This window comes from Lynx canadensis, chromosome D2, assembly GCF_007474595.2.
Source record: "Lynx canadensis isolate LIC74 chromosome D2, mLynCan4.pri.v2, whole genome shotgun sequence".
NCBI classification, from domain to species: Eukaryota; Metazoa; Chordata; class Mammalia; order Carnivora; family Felidae; genus Lynx; species Lynx canadensis.
The window spans coordinates 53,891,501-53,911,316 of NC_044313.2; the positions used below are offsets into that span (position 1 = coordinate 53,891,501).

The 19,816-nt window shown below is 38.2% G+C and overlaps 1 protein-coding gene across 2 annotated transcripts in view; it reads left to right on the forward strand.

Moving 5' to 3' along the window:
* The window catches only part of P4HA1 (prolyl 4-hydroxylase subunit alpha 1), an 89,251-nt gene extending 81,498 nt beyond the window's left edge, over positions 1-7,753 (forward strand). For both annotated transcript variants that reach the window (XM_030334338.2, XM_030334339.1), the window contains exons 12-15: positions 460-525; positions 4,562-4,630; positions 5,155-5,251; positions 6,663-7,753. In XM_030334338.2, coding sequence (XP_030190198.1) covers positions 460-525; positions 4,562-4,630; positions 5,155-5,251; positions 6,663-6,733 — 303 coding nt within the window. In that variant the 3' untranslated portion in view covers positions 6,734-7,753. The remainder of the gene's footprint in view (positions 1-459; positions 526-4,561; positions 4,631-5,154; positions 5,252-6,662) is intronic.
* The last annotated feature ends 12,063 nt before the right edge of the window (positions 7,754-19,816 follow it).

The following is a 19,816-nucleotide window of genomic DNA, read 5'->3' on the forward strand; positions in this document are numbered from 1 at the left end:
CCCCCGTTCATGCTCTGTCTCTCTCTGTCCCAAAAATAAATAAACGTTGAAAAAAAAAAATTAAAAAAAAATAAATAAATCTCAAGGTAAATTCTTTACCTGCAGAGAATAGAGTTCATGAATGTAGCTAAGAGGCTCTTTCCCCCCTGCCCCTTTGGAAGCTAAAACTATAGGCATTAATTAATAATCTGTGGATAGTAGATACTGATTTTCGTTATTTAGGCTAATAAATATAGGTCCCCCCTACCCCCAGTGGTCTTATCAAAAGTATTCACTGTACAATCTGAATCAACAACCAACAAGTATTTGATATTTGCTGTATATCATGCACTAGACATTATAAATGAACCTTTTGGGTTTTTTTGGCATACCCTTAAGCATATTAGTGGTATTTAGTGCCACTGGATAATTTGCATTCCTGAATTTTATACCATTGAATTTGTTGTGTTTTATTCACAGAAAGATGAACCAGATGCTTTCAAAGAGCTGGGGACAGGAAATAGAATTGCTACATGGCTGTTTTACGTAAGTTATAGCTAAAAAAAAAATTTTTTTTTGCTAAAATTTTTAAGTTGGGATTTTATCACATGATGTTTATTTTGATGTTCAGATGTCTGTTTTCCTTAGCTCTTATTTAACATCCTAATGTAAAGTTTTTACAACTGAGTAAGTGGAGGGTTTTTGCATTTGTAACTTTTTCAGATAGTAATATTAAAACCTGAATAAAAAAGTTAAAATTACTAACAGTCTCAGGGCACCTGGGTGGCTCAGTCTGTTGAGCATCTGACTCTTGATTTTGGCTCAGGTCATGATTTCATGCTTTGTGAGTTTGAGCCCCATATTGGGCTCTCCGCTGACAGTGCAGAGCCTGCTTGGGATTCTCTCTCCCTCTCTCTTTAATTAAATAAACTTAAAAATATAAAAAAATTAATATTACTAAGTCTATTTGGAGACAATCATTGTGGATATTTTGGTGTATGGACTGTTCAGATGTGTATATAGGCATCTCTGTATATATTCACACACATTTAATAAACTTTCCTTTTGAATTTTTTATTGATACATATAAGAAAAGTATACAAATCCTAAGTACTATAACCTGATAAGTTTTCACAAAGTGAATACATCTGGTGTAAGCAGCTAAATCTAGAGAGCACATTATAGCATCCTGGAAGCCCCATTAAGGGTAACCATTTTCACATTGTTTAGTATAATTTCAAAACAGTATGATCATTATTTTTAAAATTGTTTATATACTGGGGCACCTGGTGGCTCAGTTGGTTAAGAGTCTGACTCTTGATTTCTGCTCAGGTCATGAGCTCACAGTTGGTGAGTTCAAGTCCCTCATTGTGAGTTCCCTGCTTGGGAATCTCTGCCTGCCCCCCTGCTCGTGCACCTGCACGCTCTCTCTTTCCCAAAAGAAATAAACTTTAAAATTGTTTATATACTTAAACATATAAAAAAATTAAATTTTGGTCATAATATTTGCCCCAGTTATCTTTTGTTGCATAACAAATCACCCCAAAACTGAATAGATTAAAATAACTTTTTATGTCTCATGGTTGTAAGGTGGGCTTCACTCCTGGTTCTTGCTGTGGATCATTCATGCATCTGTAGTCAGTTGATGACTGGCACTGGGGTCATCTTGAAGGTTGAGGCTGGCTTTGGCCAGAGTACCTGCATGTGGTCTGGGCTTCTTCCCAGCATGGTGACTAGATTGCAAGAGCAAGTATCTCTGCAAAAAAGCAAGGCTGAAATGCATGGCATTTTTATTACCTACCTTCAGAAGTCAAATAATGTCACTTCTCCTGGCTTTTATTAATCAAGGCAATTACAAAGATCTGCCAAGTTTCAAGGGGAGGAGACATGGACCCTACCACTCAATAAGAATGTCAGTGTCACGTAAACAGAACATGTAGGACAGGGAATACTGGGAAATAGTATATTTGGAAAATATAACCTTCTACAATGTTGTAACCTTTGTTAACTTCAAAAGATGAATTTTAAGTCTAGACATAAATTTTGCTTATTTCATTGTTTTGTCCACCCCCTAACCCATTTGAATGATAGGAAAATGGCATCTCTTTTTGCTGTTTATCTCACTCCCTACCAAAATTTGTGTATCTCTGCTCAGTCTCATTTTCCTGCTTCATTGCTTCCTGCTACCTTCCCTATTTGTCTTTTACTTTATTTCTTCCATTCTTCTCTCTCTCCTTCCCTCTTTGCAATCCACCTTTTCACCTTCCTACCTCATCACCCTCCTTCCCTCTTACAACCTTATCTGTTTCTAAAAAGATTTAAGATACCATAAAAAAAGGAATTAAGCACTGTAATAAAAAGGATTTAGGATTAAAAAAGAATTTGAGACATATAATGTTAAAGATGAGAGAGAATTATTACAAAGGGAAAACCAGGAGAGACGATGATACATTATACAAAATTCATGCTGTGAAATCTTGTATAGTTTTTAGAAGTGAATTCTCCATAATTGTACCAATTTATATCCTACCTTTAAGTGTGATATGTTTGTTAACCTTTTGGTCTGCACATCTTTCACTTATTATATTGGCAGTTATTGTGGTTTTAGTTTGTATTAGTAGAGAAGTTGGTCATCTCTTCTGATGTTTGAGACATTAAACATTTTTTTTTGCTTTTATGAATATTGATGCTATACATTATTTGGTCCAATATCCATAAATATTAGATTATTTGAACATTAGATTATATGTTTGATTATTATATTCTATCTTAACTATATAGCATTTTGATTAGATCAGTAATTTTGCCCCCCACCCCCTGCCATTGTTTAAGTATTGTCCTACATGGTCCATTTAGCACAAATTTTTCATTTCTTCAAAGTTAGCTCTTTGCTCCAGTGGATGTATTCATCATAGTACAATATCCTTCTTTATCTCAGTGCTTTTATTTTTATTTAAACTGTGTTCGATATTAAGATCAAACTCTATTTTCTTTGGTATAGCATTTGCCTGGCAATCTTTTTGTTTCAAGGCTTCTTGTTTTAGATGTGACTCTTGGATATAGCACAGTTGGGCTTTGCTTTGTGATACAGTCTTTGTATATACGTTCTACTTACGTTGCTTGTGAAAAAATCTTCACTGCATGATAGGTTTCCTGTCTCATTTTGTCCATGTGATCCCTTAATTTGGAAGATTTGTGTTTTACATTTAAAAATTCCACATTTTAATTCTGGTATAATTAACGTACAGTGTGATATTAATTTCAGCTCTACAATTTAGTGATTCAACACTTACATACAACACCTGGTGCTTATCACAAGTGCACTCCCAAATCCCCATTACCTGTTTACCAGAGTGGAAGGGGGATGGATGGGTAAATCATCAGTTTGTTCTCTACAGTTAGAAGTCTGTTTCATGGTTTGTCTCTTTTGTTCCTTTGTTTCGTTTCTTAAATTCCACATATGAGTGAAATCATACAGTATTTGTCTTTCTCTGGCAGACTTATTTTGCTTAACATAATACTCTCTAGATCCATCCATGTTGTTGCAAATGGCAAGCTTTCATTTTGTATGGCTGAATAATATTCCTTTGTATCTATAGACCACATCTTCCTTATCCTTTCATCAGTGGACACTTGAGCTGTTTCCATAATTTGGCTGTTGTAAATAATGCGATAAACATAAGGGTGCCTACACCCTTTTGAATTAGTGTTTTCATTTTCTTTGGGTAAATACCCAGTAGGAGCACCTGCTATAAATACTGTACACATTAAAGCTGAGCAATGAACAAAATAGATGAAAATTCCTGCCCCCATGGAGATTATATTCTAGTGCAATAAATACATAATTATACCCTTATTACTTGATTTGATTTTAAATCCTTTTTTTTTTTTTTTTTTTTTTACCTCTGGCTATAAAGAAGTAGCTATAAAAGACGTCCCTATCTCCCTTCCTGACTTTATCATTTTTTTTTTTTTTTTCAACATTTATTTATTTTTGGGACAGAGGGAGACAGAGCATGAACGGGGGAGGGGCAGAGAGAGAGGGAGACACAGAATCGGAAACAGGCTCCAGGCTCTGAGCCATCAGCCCAGAGCCCGACGCGGGGCTCGAACTCACGGACCGCGAGATCGTGACCTGGCTGAAGTCGGATGCTTAACCGACTGCGCCACCCAGGCGCCCCTCATTTTTTTAAAATATAAGTATATAAACCTAGAATAGAACAGAATCTTTTTTTGTTTAAAAACTGAGTAGCATGGGGGCACCTGGGTGGCTCAGTTGGTTGAGCGTCCGACTCAGGCTATGACCTCACAGTTTCGTGGGTTTGAACCCTGTATTGGGCTGAGCACTGACAGTGTGGATGGAGCCTGCTTGGGATTCTCTCTCTCTGCTGCTCCCTCACTCGCATTGTCTCAAATAAATAAGAAATAAATAAATAAATACCTGAATAGCCTGCACAAACTATCTATGTAAATAGAAGTCCAGATGTTCTCATATTCTCTGCAGTATCATGCCTTCCTCACAATGGCATATTTAACTTTATTATACCAGTGCTTCTGATAATACTGTCTGCAATTCTTATAGATGAGTGATGTGTCAGCAGGAGGAGCCACTGTTTTTCCTGAAGTAGGAGCTAGTGTTTGGCCCAAAAAGGTAAACTTGGTTCATTTGTTATTTTAATTTTGTGGGTCTGTTTGTTTTTTTTTTTCCCTAAGGAAGAGATGCACCTTTGTTTCACGGTCTAATTAATGAGTAACATTTTTAAAGATAGAGATAATGTAGTCCTTAAGGTCCTTAAGTATACTAGGTAAAATTTTAAATATCTTTATGGTACACTTTACAATGATTACCTAGAAATAATGAACCACCAAGGATTAGTACTCAAAAGTTTGCATTTCTAAAATGGGTTCCATATGATGGAACCTCCATCTTACTACTGTAAGATTTGTTAGCTTTGTTTTGGCAAATCCCCTTTGTCAGGCAGCTTTGTGGTATTGACATTTTCATGTGATCACCAAAATTTTGTAAATGATTTAGTCATATTTTCAGAATTTTATTAGGGAAGATATAATGCTGCCATGGAGGAGTACTTCCACAGGAACAGAGGAAAATTTAATTACTACAAAAAGTGATAACCTATATCTTATTTGGAGATAATTTTATATTATTCTCCACAGGGAACTGCTGTTTTCTGGTATAATCTGTTTGCCAGTGGAGAAGGAGATTACAGTACACGGCATGCGGCCTGTCCAGTGCTAGTTGGAAACAAATGGGGTAAATATTTCCTATATTCTCTTTTGACTTTTGTCTCATATTTTGAAATTAGGGTAGTCTATATCTTAAAAAGAAAACAAAACTCCTAACATTGAAAGGGATTCAACCAACCAAGTTTCTGATTTTAATATAAATTTACTTTCAATAGATCAGAATTCTGATGACAGATTTTAACAGTAGTCCTGCTTCTTGACTCAAAGTTGAAGAAGACAGTATCTTTCCCTCAAGGAGTGTACAGTTGTCTGAGACACACTAATGGATAAATCAGAATATAGTGTAGTATACACTAATACAGAGATGTATACAGAAGATGAGGACTCCTTATAGTTGGGAGGCTTCTTCAACGCTTAATTTTAAAATTTGGTCTTGAAGAGAGAGCCGTATGTTTTCCAGGCATGTTAGGGACCAGGGCCAGGACTAGTGTGAGGCTAGAGAGGCACTCAGGGTCAGGGTCATGCTAGTTTTTAATGTGGCCAGTCATAAAGAAATAGAAGCAGGTGAATTTATTTTTATACATATTATTTAACCCCATAAATCCTTTTCAATATGTGTCACTAGCCACCTTTCAGGTACTTAGTAGCCACATGTGTCTAGTGGCTACTGTCTCAGACATAGCAGGACTAAGGAGTGACACCTGATTGTTAGGATTTTAAAAATCTTCTTTGATGATTATGTTTGAGAATCACTGGACTAGAATGAGGCTAGTGGAGGAGAGATCAGTTTAGAAGGCTCTTTTACATTGCCTAAGTGGGTGATGATGAAAACCTGGACTATGGTAGTAGCAAAAGGATTGGAGAGTAAAGAGACAGAAGAGATATATAAGGAAAAGTGGCAGGTTTTGATGAATGATAGATGGGATATAGGAGTTGAGAAAGATAAATTATGGGTCCTAGTTTACTTTGTACACGTTGAAGCCATCGATTGGGTTCTATGATAAAGAAGGAGTAGAAAATTCTGTTTGAGTTACATTAAAAAGCAGTATCTTGGAATCAAGGAAATTTAATGAGCACATAATAGTGATTGATTGTAGAATTGTTCCTGTCCATTGGAGGCTTTGTGTTCATCTCTAAAATGTCCCTGTATTAGTGATAGTATTTTTGCAAACAGTTAAAACAATGTTCTGTCTCTACCTACATCTTCATTCCAATTGCATTTCATTTCAAGATTTACATTAAACATCAGAAACTTTAGGAAATGCACATACATAGACTCTCATGTGCTTCCAACATTTAGCGAAGTTTTGTGGGTTTTTTTTTTTTTTTTTAAATAGAGTGCCTAGGTACCATCTGCCTTCATCTTATTTTGGTCTTGAACTTTTAGCTCGTGTAGAAACTTTGTTATAGGCCTAGTTCTTACAAGTGAATTAAACTTTAGATAGTGGAGAATATTAATGTATTTTTTTCTCTCACAGTATCTAATAAATGGCTCCATGAACGTGGACAAGAATTTCGAAGACCATGCACCTTATCAGAATTGGAATGACAAATAGGCTTCCCTTCCTCTCCTGCTATACTCTAATGTGTCTGATATGCACATTTCCCAGTCTTAACTTTCAAGAGTTTACAATTGACTAACACTCCATGATTGGTTTCAGTCATGAACCTCATCCCATGTTTCATCTGTGGACAATCACTAACTTTGTGGGTTTTTTTTCCTTTTAAAAGTAACACTAAATCACCATATTGTACATATAAACCTTTAAAGTTCAGTTGGTATCACAGAGGATAAAGCAAGGTAGAGTTAAAAAATAAGGAATTTTTACATTTCTATCTTAAAGAACTTCTTGGTTGGATAAAAAAAACACTTTATGCATCTGATTATAGTATTTCACTACATCTCAGTTGGTAGGGGGTAGGCTAGAATGGGCCATGTGATTATAAGCCTTATAGTTTGGACCTAGGTATTACATTTACCTAGTCTTATTTTCTGGATCTGCCTAAAGACTAGGAGTAAACTAGACCTCTAATCTGGGTTCCATTTGATGTTTACCCCTCCATACGCTATTCTAAGTTGATTTTTTTCCTCTCAAATCTTTTTAAAGAAAGTATACTGTATTTTACCAATCCCATTCTTCTCTCACAGCTCCTCTGTGGTGAATCAAATCTGCTTGAGTTAAAATAATTTGATTAAAAAGGTTTTTTATTGCAAAGCCCTATATAACAACAGTGGGCCTTCTTAACTAAAATGATCATTAGTCTGTTTATTTCTCCCTTAAAGGACTAATGATTTTGTCCATAAAATTTGCTGTTTTTTGTAATGCTAATACCTTGCCTCTTATTCCTGCTATAGCAGGGTGATGATATTGGCGTTCTGATAAAATAAATATCGTGCCTTAGGAGACTGGAAATTTTAAAATGTACAAGTCCTTTTAATGATGAGGGAATTGATAAAAAAAAGAAGAATCTTTTTTCTAAAAAACCAAAATGTCTGTTTTTTTTCACTTCTGAAATGTGTTGTGACAACAATGACCTATTTATGATCTTAAATCTTTTTTTAAAAATGTTTCTGTGTTCTGTGTGGTATTTTTCTTATTTGAATGTGAATGCATACTCTAGTGACAACAGGTGATTTCTATGGATGTGTGTGTGTGTGTTTTTTGTTTTTTTTTAATACAGAGGACTTAGATCTATCCCTTTGGTTTTCATTCACTTTCATGTCACACTGTTATGGTAGAACTCTGAACTTTCAGCCATTCAATCAATCAGAATATGTTTCCTTCAAAAGAAGCTCTACAACTTGTGGTTATAAGGTTACTATAATAATGGTACTTAAGACTTTCTCTTATCCAAAAGTGTGGTATAATATAAAGCCATGAACCCAAAGAAGTGTATCAGTTGACCCTTAAAACTAACCTTTTACATTTCTTATGGTGAATCTTAATTCATACAAGGGCTCTTTATCCTTTATGCACTATTTAAATATTTAAGGAAGAGTTTGGTTGTTTGGGTAAGAAGGTATTAAATCAACTGTGAAATTCCTTTCTCCCAAATACTTTGTTTCACCACAGCTATTTTAGTAAGAAATATTGGAAATGACCTTTAGTACTTTAATTTACTTAGATTTTTTTATACATGATTTTAAAAAATCCTGTTAGAAGCAATGTAAATGCAAAAGGATAGAAATAAAATGGGAGTTCAATGAATGGAAACTAACCTTTCTTACCTTATGTGTTTTAGCAAATAGAATAAAAGTAATATATATTTCGGAAGCAATGACATACTCTTACAAATTTCCTCGTTATATTCAACCTAGACTCTCTATGGGGACCAGTAAACTCTTTTCAGTATTAGATCTTACAGAACCCTCCCACATTTCCAATGTTACCATTTTTCTTTCCAAATGGAAAGGAGGAAAAAAATCCAGTAAAAAGCTTTGAGTCCAGTGGTCATTGCAATTTTTTTTCTTATGGTGAACATTAAAATAAATGAGGGCTACATACCAACCCTGGATGCCCTGGGACACAGGAAAAAAAAAGGCATGGTTTACAAAAGCAACTAAAGGGGCACTTGAGTGGCTTAGGTCCCAATCTCACAGTTCATGAGATTGAACCCCATGTCGGACTCTGCACTGACAGCACAGAGCCTGCTTGGGATTCTCTCTCTCTGCCCTTCCCCTGCTTCCACACATGCTCTTCCTCTAAGTAATTATTTAAAAGAGCAACTAGAATATAAAGGACCCTGCCAAAGGGTAGGAGAGCTGCTGGAACAGTCTCTGGATTAGAGGGACTGGCAAGTGCCATGGTTTATGTTCTCCCTCTACTTTGATAGCATGGATGGGAGTAGCAGGCCTACTACCTTAGTGAGACCTAGGCCTCTAGCCCACACCAGCCCCAGATATCCCACCAAGGCAGCCCCAGGTGGAGCCAAGATTGGGCACACACAAAGAAACCCCTAGTGAGTGCTCACTATAGCTCCAGCCATCTTAGCAAGGTGACACAGGCCCAGAGAACCCCAGAATACTCCAAATCTGCCCACTTTGGCTCCAGATGACTTGCTAGGGCACCCATGGCACAGCACTCCGGGACCCCCTGGCCCATGCCCACCTTGGTCCCAACACTTCAAGGTACCCTTATGTGGAATGCCCTGGAACCCCCAGGCCCACACCCTGCCTCAGCAACAACTGCCTCTCTAGGGTACCCCCTGCACTGAGCACCTCAGGGCACCCCAGCCTGAACCCACCTCAGTTTCAGCTGTCCTGCCAGGGTGTCCTCTGCACCAAGAGCCCCAGGACCATGCCAGCCCATGCCCACTTCAGCTACAGCTCACCTGCCAGGGCACACCCTCTGTGGAGTGCCCCCAGGACCCCCAGCCCACACCCAACCTTGGCTCTAGCTACCCCACCAGGGTGCTCTCTGCACAGAGCACAACAGATTCCCCAACTTGTGCCCCATCAATGTACCCTTTGCCCAGAGACCTCAGGCACCACCCCAGACTACGCCCATTTCAGCTCTGGCCATCCAATAAGGACAGACCTAGCATCCCCAGCTTATGCCAGCCATTGCTTCAGCCAGAAAACCAAAGTCACCAGGTACACATAGTCTACATGGGATGACCATACACAAGACCATTCCTTTGAGTTTAGGAGAAGTAGCTATTCCACCTAATTCATAGAAATATACACAGTAAGTTGAGCAAAATAGGGAGACTGAGAAATGTGTTTCAAATAAAAGAACAAGACAAAACTTCAGAGAACTAAATGAAATGGAGATAAGCAATATGCCTGATAAACAGTTTAATGATCATAAAGATGCTCACTACACTGGAGAGAACAGAAGAGCTCTGTGTGAACTTGAACAAAGAAAAATATAAAAAGAACCAATCAGTTGAATACAATAACTGAAAAAAATACACAAAAGAATCAACAGATTAGCAGATGCAGAAAAATGGATTAGTGATCTCTTTTTTATTTTTTATGTCTTATTTTTGAGAGAGACAGCAGAGCGTGATCAGGGAAGGGGCAGAGAGATGGGGACAGAAATCTGAGGCAGGCACCAGGCTCCGAGGTATCAGCAAAGAGCCCAACATGGGGCTCAAACTCACAAACTGTGAGATTATGACCTGAGCCAAAGTCAGACGCCCAACCGACTGAGCCACCCAGGTGCCTCTGGATCAGTGATCTTTTTTTTTTTTTTTTTAATTTTTTTTTCAACGTTTTTTATTTATTTTTGGGACAGAGAGAGAGCATGAACGGGGGAGGGGCAGAGAGAGAGGGAGACACAGAATCGGAAACAGGCTCCAGGCTCTGAGCCATCAGCCCAGAGCCCGACGCGGGGCTCGAACCCACAGACCGCGAGATCGTGACCTGGCTGAAGTCGGACGCTTAACCGACTGCGCCACCCAGGCGCCCCTGGATCAGTGATCTTAAAGGGTAATGGAAAGCAATCAGGCTGGAGAGCAAAAGAAAGAAAAAAATGTTGAGGTTTGAGAGAGCAAAGCGGGGGAGGAACAGAGAGAGAGAGAGAGAAATTCCAAGCAGGCTCCACGCTGTCAGCACAGAGCCTGACGTGGGGCTTGAACTCTCAAATTGTGAGATCATGACCTGAGCTGAAATCAAGATTTGGACACTTAACTGACTGAGCCATCCAGGCACCCCAAGAGAAAACAATTTTTAAAAATGAGGATAGGTTAAGGGATCTCTTGGACAACATCAAGCAAATACATTATAGGGATCCCAACAGGAGAAAAGAGAGAATAAGGTGCAGAAAACTTCCCTAACCTGAGGAAGGAAACACATCTAGGTTCAGGAAGCAGAGTTCAGCAGAAACTTTGTAGGCTAGAAGGGAGTGCTGAAAGGAAAAAAACCTGCAACCAAGACTAGACTATTATTCAGAATTGGAGAAAAGTTTCCTAGACAAAATTTAGGGTTTATCACTAGTGGGGTGCCCTGGGTAACTCTTGGTTTTGGATCAGGTCATGATCTCATGGTTCATGGGATTAAACACAGAGTCTGCTTGGGATTCTCTCCCTCTCTCTCTGCCCCTCTCCAACTTGCACTCATGCTTTCCCAAAAATAAATAAATTTGGGGGGCGTCTGAGTGGCTCAGTTGGTTAAGCATCTGACTTGGGCTCAGGTCATGATCTCACCGCTTGTGAGTTCGAGCTCCACATTGGGCTCTATGCTGACAGCTCAGAGTCTGGAGCCTGCTTTGGATTCCATCTCCCTGTCTGCCTTCCCCCACTCACGCTGTGTCTCTCTCTCTCTCTCTCAAAAATAAACATTAAAAAATGTCACAAATTTTTTAAAAAAGTTTATCACTGCTAAACTGGCCTTAGAAGAAATGTTGAAGGAACTTCTTTACATGTGAAAGAAAAGGTCATAATTAGAAGAAGCTTCTGAATAAAAAGATGTAAACTATGACAACACACACAGAAAACATGGGAAGAATAAAAAAGTTCTTTTAGGGGGCACATGGGTGGCCCAGTCAGTTAAGTGTCCAACTTCTAGTTTCGGCTCAGATCACGATCTCACAGTTCAGAGATCTCCACATTGGGCTCCATGCTGACAGAGTGAGGCTTGCTTGGGATTTGCTCTCTCCCTCTCTCTCTCTCTGCCCCTCCCCTCACAAGTAAATAAACAAACAAGCAATAAATAATTAAAAAGAGTTCTTTTAGAATGTATTCAAACTTAGCCATCAACTCAATACATACACACATATGCTTACAATGTTATATATGAACCTCATGGTAACCACAAACCCCAAATCTGTGACAGATACACAAAAAATACAGAGAAAGCAAGCCAAAAATAACACTGAAGAAAGGCATCAATCACAAAGCAAGAGAAGAAAGGAACAACAAGAACTATAAAACCAACCAGGAAACAGTTCACAAAATGGCAATAAGAACATACTTATCAAAAATCACTTTAACATTTAAATGGTCTAATCAAAACATATAGAGTGGTGGAATGGATAAAAAAAAACAAAAACAAAAAAACAAAACAAAAAAAAAAACCCAAGATCTGTATGCTGCCTGCAAGAGCCACGCTTAAGACTAAAGACACAGACTAAAAGTGAAAGGATAGAAAAAGGTACTGCATGCAAATAGAAGGGGGAAAAAAGCCAGGGTAGCAATACTTTTATCAGACAAAATAGACTTTAAAACAAAGACTATAACAAAAGACAAGACCATTAATAATGATAAAGAGAATCTAACAAGAGAATATAACAATTGTAAATATCTATGCACCCAATATTGGAGCACCCAAGTACATACAGCAAATATTAATAGACATAAAGGGAAAAATTGACAGTAATAACATAATAGTAGGGGACTTTAACACCCCATTTATATCAATGGATAGATCATCCAGGCAGAAAAACAATAAGGAAACAAGTGTCATCAAATGACACATTAGGCCAAATGGAGTTTACCCATATATACAGAACATTCCATCCAAAAACAACAGAATCCACATTCTTTTCAAGTGCACATGTAGTATTTTCCAGGATAGACCACATGTTGGGTCACAAATCTCAATAAATTTAAGAAGAATGAAATATGCATCTTTTCAGACCACAATGGTATTAAACTAGAAATCAATTATAAGAAAAATCTAGAAAACACGGGTACATGAAGGTTAAATAACATGCTGCTCAACAATGAATGATCAACCAAGAAATCAAAGAGGAAATAAAAAAAATACATGGAGACAAATGAAAATGAAAGTACAGTGGTCCAAATTCTTTGAGACACAGTGAAAACATTTCTACGAAGGAAATGTATAGCAATGCAGGCTTACCTCAAGAAACAAAAATCTCAACTATGCAATCTAACCTTACACCTAAAGGGGCTAGAAAAAGAACAAAGCCCAAAGTTAGTAGAAGGAAGGAAATAATAAAGATCAGAGTGGAAAAATGAGATAGAGACTAAAAAAAATGGAAAAGATCAAAGAAATCAAGAGCTGGTTCTTTGAAACAAACAAAATCGATTAAACTTTAGCCAGACTCAAGAAAAAAAAGAGAGATGACACAAATAAAATCAGAAATGAAAGAGGAGAAGTAACAACCAACGCCACTGGGGGGAAAAATGATTTTGAGACTACTACAAAAAATATGCCAACAATTTGGACGTCAAAGAAATGGATAAATTTAGAGGTGCCTGGGTGGCTCAGTCAGTTAAGCATCTGACTTTGGCTCAGGTCATATTCTCACGGTTCGTGATTCGAGTCCCACATTGGGCTCTATGCTGACAGCTCAGAGCCTGGAGCCTGCTTCCGATTCTGTGTCTCCCTCTCTCTCTGGCCCGCCCCTGCTCGTGCTCTGTCTCTCAAAAATAAACATTAAAAAAAATTTTTTTAAGTGGATAAATTTCTAGAAACATAACTTTCCTAAAATGAAGTAGGAAGAAAAAGAAACTCTGAACAGACCAATTACAAGTAAGAAAATTGAATTAGTAATAAAAAAAAAGCTCTCAACAACCAAAAGTCCAGGACCACATGGGTTGGCAAGTGAATTCTACCAAAAATTAATGAAGAGTTGACCTCTATTCTCAAACTGGTCCAAAAAAATAGAGGAAGGAAAGCTTCCAAAACATCCTACAAGGCCAGCATTACCCTGATAGCAAAACCAAAGACACTACAAAATAAAAAAGAAAGAAAAAAGAGAACTAGAGGCCAATATCCCTGATGAACATAGATGCAAACATCCTCAACAAAATATTAGCAAACCACAATAGTAAACAATACATTAAGAGGATCATTCACCATGATCAAATGGGATTTATTCCAGGTATATAAGGATAGTTCACTATTTGCAAATCAATGTGACACACCACAGTAACAAAGCAAAGAATAAAAGTCATGGTCATCTGAATAGATGCAGAAAAACATTGACAAAATCTAACATCCATTCATGATCAAAAATCTCAACAAAGTGGGTTTAGAGTGAATGTACCCCAGCATTATAAAGGCCATACATGAAAAATCCACAGGTAATAGCATACTCAATGGTGCAAATCAAAGCTTTTCCTGTAAGATTAGACACAAGGCATAGATGTCCATTCTTACCGGTTTTGTTCAACATAGTATTGGGAGTCCTAGCCACAACAATCAGACAGGAAAAATAACAGGCATTCTAGTTGGTAAGGAAGAAGATAAACTCACTCTTTGTAGATAACATGATACTATACATAGAAAACCCTAAAGACTCCACCCAAAAACTATTAGAATAAATAAATTCAGTAAATTTACGGATACAGAATTTATACATAGAAATTGGTTGTGTTTCTATACACTAATAGTGAAGTTACAGAGATAAATTAAGAAAACAATTCTATTTACAATTGCACCAAAAGAATAAAATACCTCAAAATAAACCTAACCTGTATGGAAACCAATTTGACAATAAATTTCATATATTGAAAAAAAAACAAAAACAAAATAAACCTAACCAATGAGGTCAAAGACCTCTACTCTGAAAGCTATAAAACATTGATGAAAGAAATTAATGAAACAAATAGAAAGACATTCCATGTTCATGAATTGGAAGAATTAATAATGTTAAAATGCCCATATTACCCAAAGAAATCTACACATTGAATACACTCCCTATCAAAATACCAATAGCATTTTTAAACAGAATGAGAATAAATCTAAAACTTATATGGAACCACAAAATACCCCCAATAGTCGAAGCCATCTTAAGAAAGAATAAAACTAGAGGCATCACAATTTCAGATTTCAAGATATACTACAAAGCTACAGCCATCAAAACAGTATGGTATTGGCACAAAACAGAAACATAAATCAATGGAACAGCATAGAGAGGCCAGAAATATACCTGTATTTATATGGTTTATCGACAGCAAAGATGGCAAGAATATATAATGTGGAAAAGACAGTCTTTCAATAAATGGTGCTGGGAAAACTGGACAGCTTTATGCAAAAGAATGAAACTGGACCACTTTCTTACATCACACACACATGTGAAACGAACTCAAAATGGATTAAAGACTTAGATGTGAAATACAAAAGTATAAAACTCCTAAAAGAAACATAGGCAGTAATTACTTAGTTAATAAGGAACATCGACCTTAGCAATGTTTTTCTAGCTATGTCTCTTCAGGCCAGGGAAACAAAAGCAAATATAAACTACTGGAACTATACCAAAATAAAAAGGCTCATGTACAGTGAGGGAAATAATCAAAATGAAAAAGCAACCTACTGAATGGGAGAATATATTTGTAAATGATGTATCTGTTAAGGGGTTAACATTCAAAATACATAAAGAACTTACACAACTCAACAACAAAAATATGATGTGATTTAAAAATGGGACAGTTTTCCAAAAAAAAAAAAAAAAAGTTTCCAAAGAAGACAGATGGCCAACAGACACATGAAGAGATGCTCAACATCACTCATCATCAGAGAAATATGAATTAAAACCACAATGATAGGGGCTCCTGGGTGGCTCAGTCAGTTAAGCATCCGACTTCAGCTCAGGTCAGGATCTCATGGTTTGTGAGTTTAAGCCCCGTGTTGGGCTCTGCACTGCCAGCTTAGAGCCTGGAGCCTGCTTCGAATTCTGTGTCCCTCTCTCTGCCCCACCCCCACTCTCGCCCTGTGTCTCTCAGCAAGAAAACATTAAAAAAATTTTAGGGGTGCCTGGGGGCTCAGTTGGTTGAACATCTGACTTCACCTCAGGTCATGATCTCACCGTCCGTGAGTTCAGGCCCTGTGTCGGGCTCTGTGCTGACAGCTCAGAGCCTGGAGCCTGTTTTAGATTCTGTGTCTTCCTCTCTCATTGCCCCTTCCCAGCTCATGCTCTGTCTCGCTGTCTCTGAAAAATGAATAAACCTTAAAAAATTTTTTAAGATATTTTAAACCCACAATGATATATCACAAACCTTAAAAAAATTTTTTTAAATATTTAAAAAACCCCACAATGATATATCACCTCACACTTGTCAGAATGGCTAGAATCAAAAACACAAGAAATAACAAGTGTTGTTGAGGTTGTAGAGAAAAAAGAACCATCATGAACCACTGGTGGGAATGCAAACTGGTACAGCCACTGTGGGAAACAGTATGGAGATTCCTCAAAAAGTTAAAAATAGAAATACCCCGGACGCCTGGGTGGCTCAGTTGGTTAAGCATCTGACATCTGCTCAGGTCATGATCTCACGGTTTGTGGGTTTGAGCCCTGCGTTGGGCTCTGTGCTGACAGCTCAGAGTCTGGAGCCTGCTTTGGATTCTGTCTCCTTCTCTCTGCCCCTCCCCACTTGTGCTCTGTCTCTCAAAAATAAATAAATGAAAAAAAAAGAAAAAATAGAAATACCGTATGATCCAATTCAAAAAAAATAATTGCACCTCTATATGTATTGCAGAATTATTTATAATAACCAAGATATGGAAGCAATCCAAGTATCCATCAATAGATGGATAAAGATGTTAGATAGGTAGATAGGTAGACAGGTAGGTAGTCAGATAGATGGATGTTATATATAGCCAAACAATAGCCAAACTATGGAAAGAGCCCAAATGTCTATCTCCTGATGAATGGATAAAGAAAATGTGGTAGATTGTGGGGAGGGGGAGCCAACATGGCGAAGTAGGGATATCTTCCGAACTTCCCTCTTCTCCCAAACAAAAAAGTGTTGAAGCCAAAGGACTTTGAATCCCAAGAGTCTGGGAGGAAAAGAGACAGTCGTGCTTCCAGGGATCTACTGAGACAACCTGATAGGCCATAGGTGTGTGATTGCAAACTGTGAGAGATAAAACGAATGGAGGGAGGGATCTGCTTCTGCAGAGTGACAAAGGGAAGAGAAAGAGCAGCTGGGGAAGCACAGGACTATATCCAGACAAGAGAAAAACCTCGGACCGGGACAGAGAACGATCCAATCTGTAACTGTGGGGCTTGCTCTGGACTGGGGCCAACTGCTGGGATCACGCACCTGGGGAGGAGAGGAGCCAGCCCCAGGCTTGGTGGCTAGGTCAGGGGCACAGTCCACAGTAGGAGAAAACGATCCCCTCCCTGGAGGGCTGTGGGACAGGACAAAGCCTGCCTGTGCGCGCCAGCCAGGGACCACACATCGGGTGGCACGGAGAGGTGATTCCCCAGTTCCCGGGTGTGTGGAGTGAGAGTTTGAATCCCAGCCAAGTGCCAGACACAAGAGTCTGGGAAGCGAGACAAACTGCCTTGTTTGCACCTATGGCAAAGTGAGGATGGCTTGAGCACAGTAGTTTGGAACACGGGTCTGTGGAGGAGACTGGGGCGGGGGGGGGGGGCGCGAGGGGGGAAGGGGGGGGGGGGGGGTGTTACCATTTTTCTCCTCACAACCACCAAGGTGGGACCTCAGGGACCAACAGCTGGACCGCCTACACCAAACCACGTCCCTCCTAGCTGGGTAACTGCATATCTACTGGAGCAAGATAGAAGCTGAGGGAGCAGATGGCCCCTCCTCCAGACCTGTGCTGCTGCATTGGCTGGTTTAACTCTCCTATAGATACATTCTTCCTTCCTTTTCTCCTTCTCTCTTCCCTCCTCTAGTCTGGTTACTCTGGTTGTTAGTTTGTTTAAGCAGACACATTTAATCCATTCTCTTGATACATGTTCCACACCTTCTTTATTCTCCATTCTCTCTCTCTCTGGATTAAGCTGTATAGTTTCTCTGTCTGGATAACTTTATTTTCTTTTTCTTTTTCCCTGCCTCCTTCTTTATTTTCCTTTCTCTCTCTCTCTATTAAGCTGTATAGTTTCTCTGGTCAATTTTTATTCTTTCTTTTTCACTGCCCCTGTCATTTCTCTATTTGTATGGAATAAGGCCTCTTTCATCAGTACCATCTCCACCCTGTTGTTTACTTGTAGCTGGTATTTCTGGTGTTTTGTTTTTTGTTTGTTTGTGTGTGTGTTTGTGTGTTTTTGTTTTCTGGTTTTTTGTTTGTCTGTCTGTTTTCCTTTCCAGGGCTACTTCAATGAACAAATCAAAGCACACCCAGTGAACAAATCAAAGCACACCAAAACATCACTATGAATAGGGAGAGAAAATAACCAAAGTTACAACAACAGAGAGCAAGTAACACTCTCCAAAAAACATCTGAAGGGCCAGGACCTGTATGACCCCTCTTTAATATAATAGTGCTTGCGGGTACAGGGCACATAACAAGTTTTTAAAACACATAAGGGACAGAAAACTAGCCAAAATGATGAAATGGAAGAATTCTCCTCAAAAGAAATTACAGGAAGAAATTACAGCTAAAGAATTGATCAAAACAGATATAAACAATATAACTGAGCAAGAATTTAGTATAATAGTCATAAAATTAATCGCTGGGCTTGAAAAAAGCATAGAAGACAGCAGAGAATCTATTGCTGCAGAGATCAAGGAACTAAAAAATAGTAATGATGAATTAAAAAATGAGGTACAAAATAAAATAGAGGTGGTCACAGCGAGGATTGAAGAGGCAGAGGGATAAATAGGTGAACCAGAAGATAAAATTATGGAAAAAGAGGAAGCTGAGAAAAAGAGAAAAAAATTCTGGATCATGAGGGGAGAATTAGCTAACTAAGTGATTCAGTTAAACAGAACAATACCTGTATCATAGGAGTTCCAGAACAAGAAGAGAGAGAGGCTGAAGATGTACTTGAACAAATTATATCTGGGAACTTTCCCAATCTGGGAAAAGAAACAGACATTGAAATCCAGTAGGCACAGAGAATTGCCTTCTGATGTAACTGGAATTGATCTGCACAACATATCATAGTGAAACATAATGAAAATACAAAGATAAAGAGAGAATTATGAAGGCAGCTAGGGATAAACAGGCCTTAACATACAAGGGTAGACACATAAGGGTAGTAGCAGACCTATCTACTGAAACTTGGCAGGCCAGAAAGGAGTGGCAGGAAATTTTCAATGTGATGAACAGGAAAAATATGCAGTCAAGAATCCTTTATCCAGCAAGCCTGTTATTCAAAATAGAAGGAGAGATAAAGGTTTTCCCAAACAAACAAAAACTGAAGGAATTCATCACCAATAAATCAGCCCTACCCTACAAGAGATCCTAAGGGGGACTCTGTGAATGAAATGTTGCAAGGATCACAAAAGACAAGAGACATCACTATAAGCATGAAACCTACAGATAACACAATGACTCTAAACTCCTATCTTTCAACAATAACACTGAATGTAAATGGACTAAATGCTCCAATCAAAAGACATAGGGTATCAGCATGGATAAAAAACAAGACCCATGTATTTACTCTCTACAAGAGACCAATTTTAGACTTGAGGACACCTTCAGATTGAAAGTGAGGGGATGGAGAACCATCTATCATGCTACTGGAAGTCAAAAGAAAGCTGGAGTAGCTATATTTATATCAGACAAACTAGATTTTAAACTAAGGGCTGTAATAAGAGATGAAGAAGGGAATTATATAATAATTACAGGCTCTATCCATCAAGAAGAGCTAACAATTATAAATGTCTATGCACTGAATTCAGGAGCACCCAAATATATAAAACAATTAATCACAAACATAAGCAACCTTATTGATAAGAATGTAGTAATTGCAGGAGACTTTTTTTTTAATGTTTATTTATTTTTGACAGAGAGAGAGAGACAGAG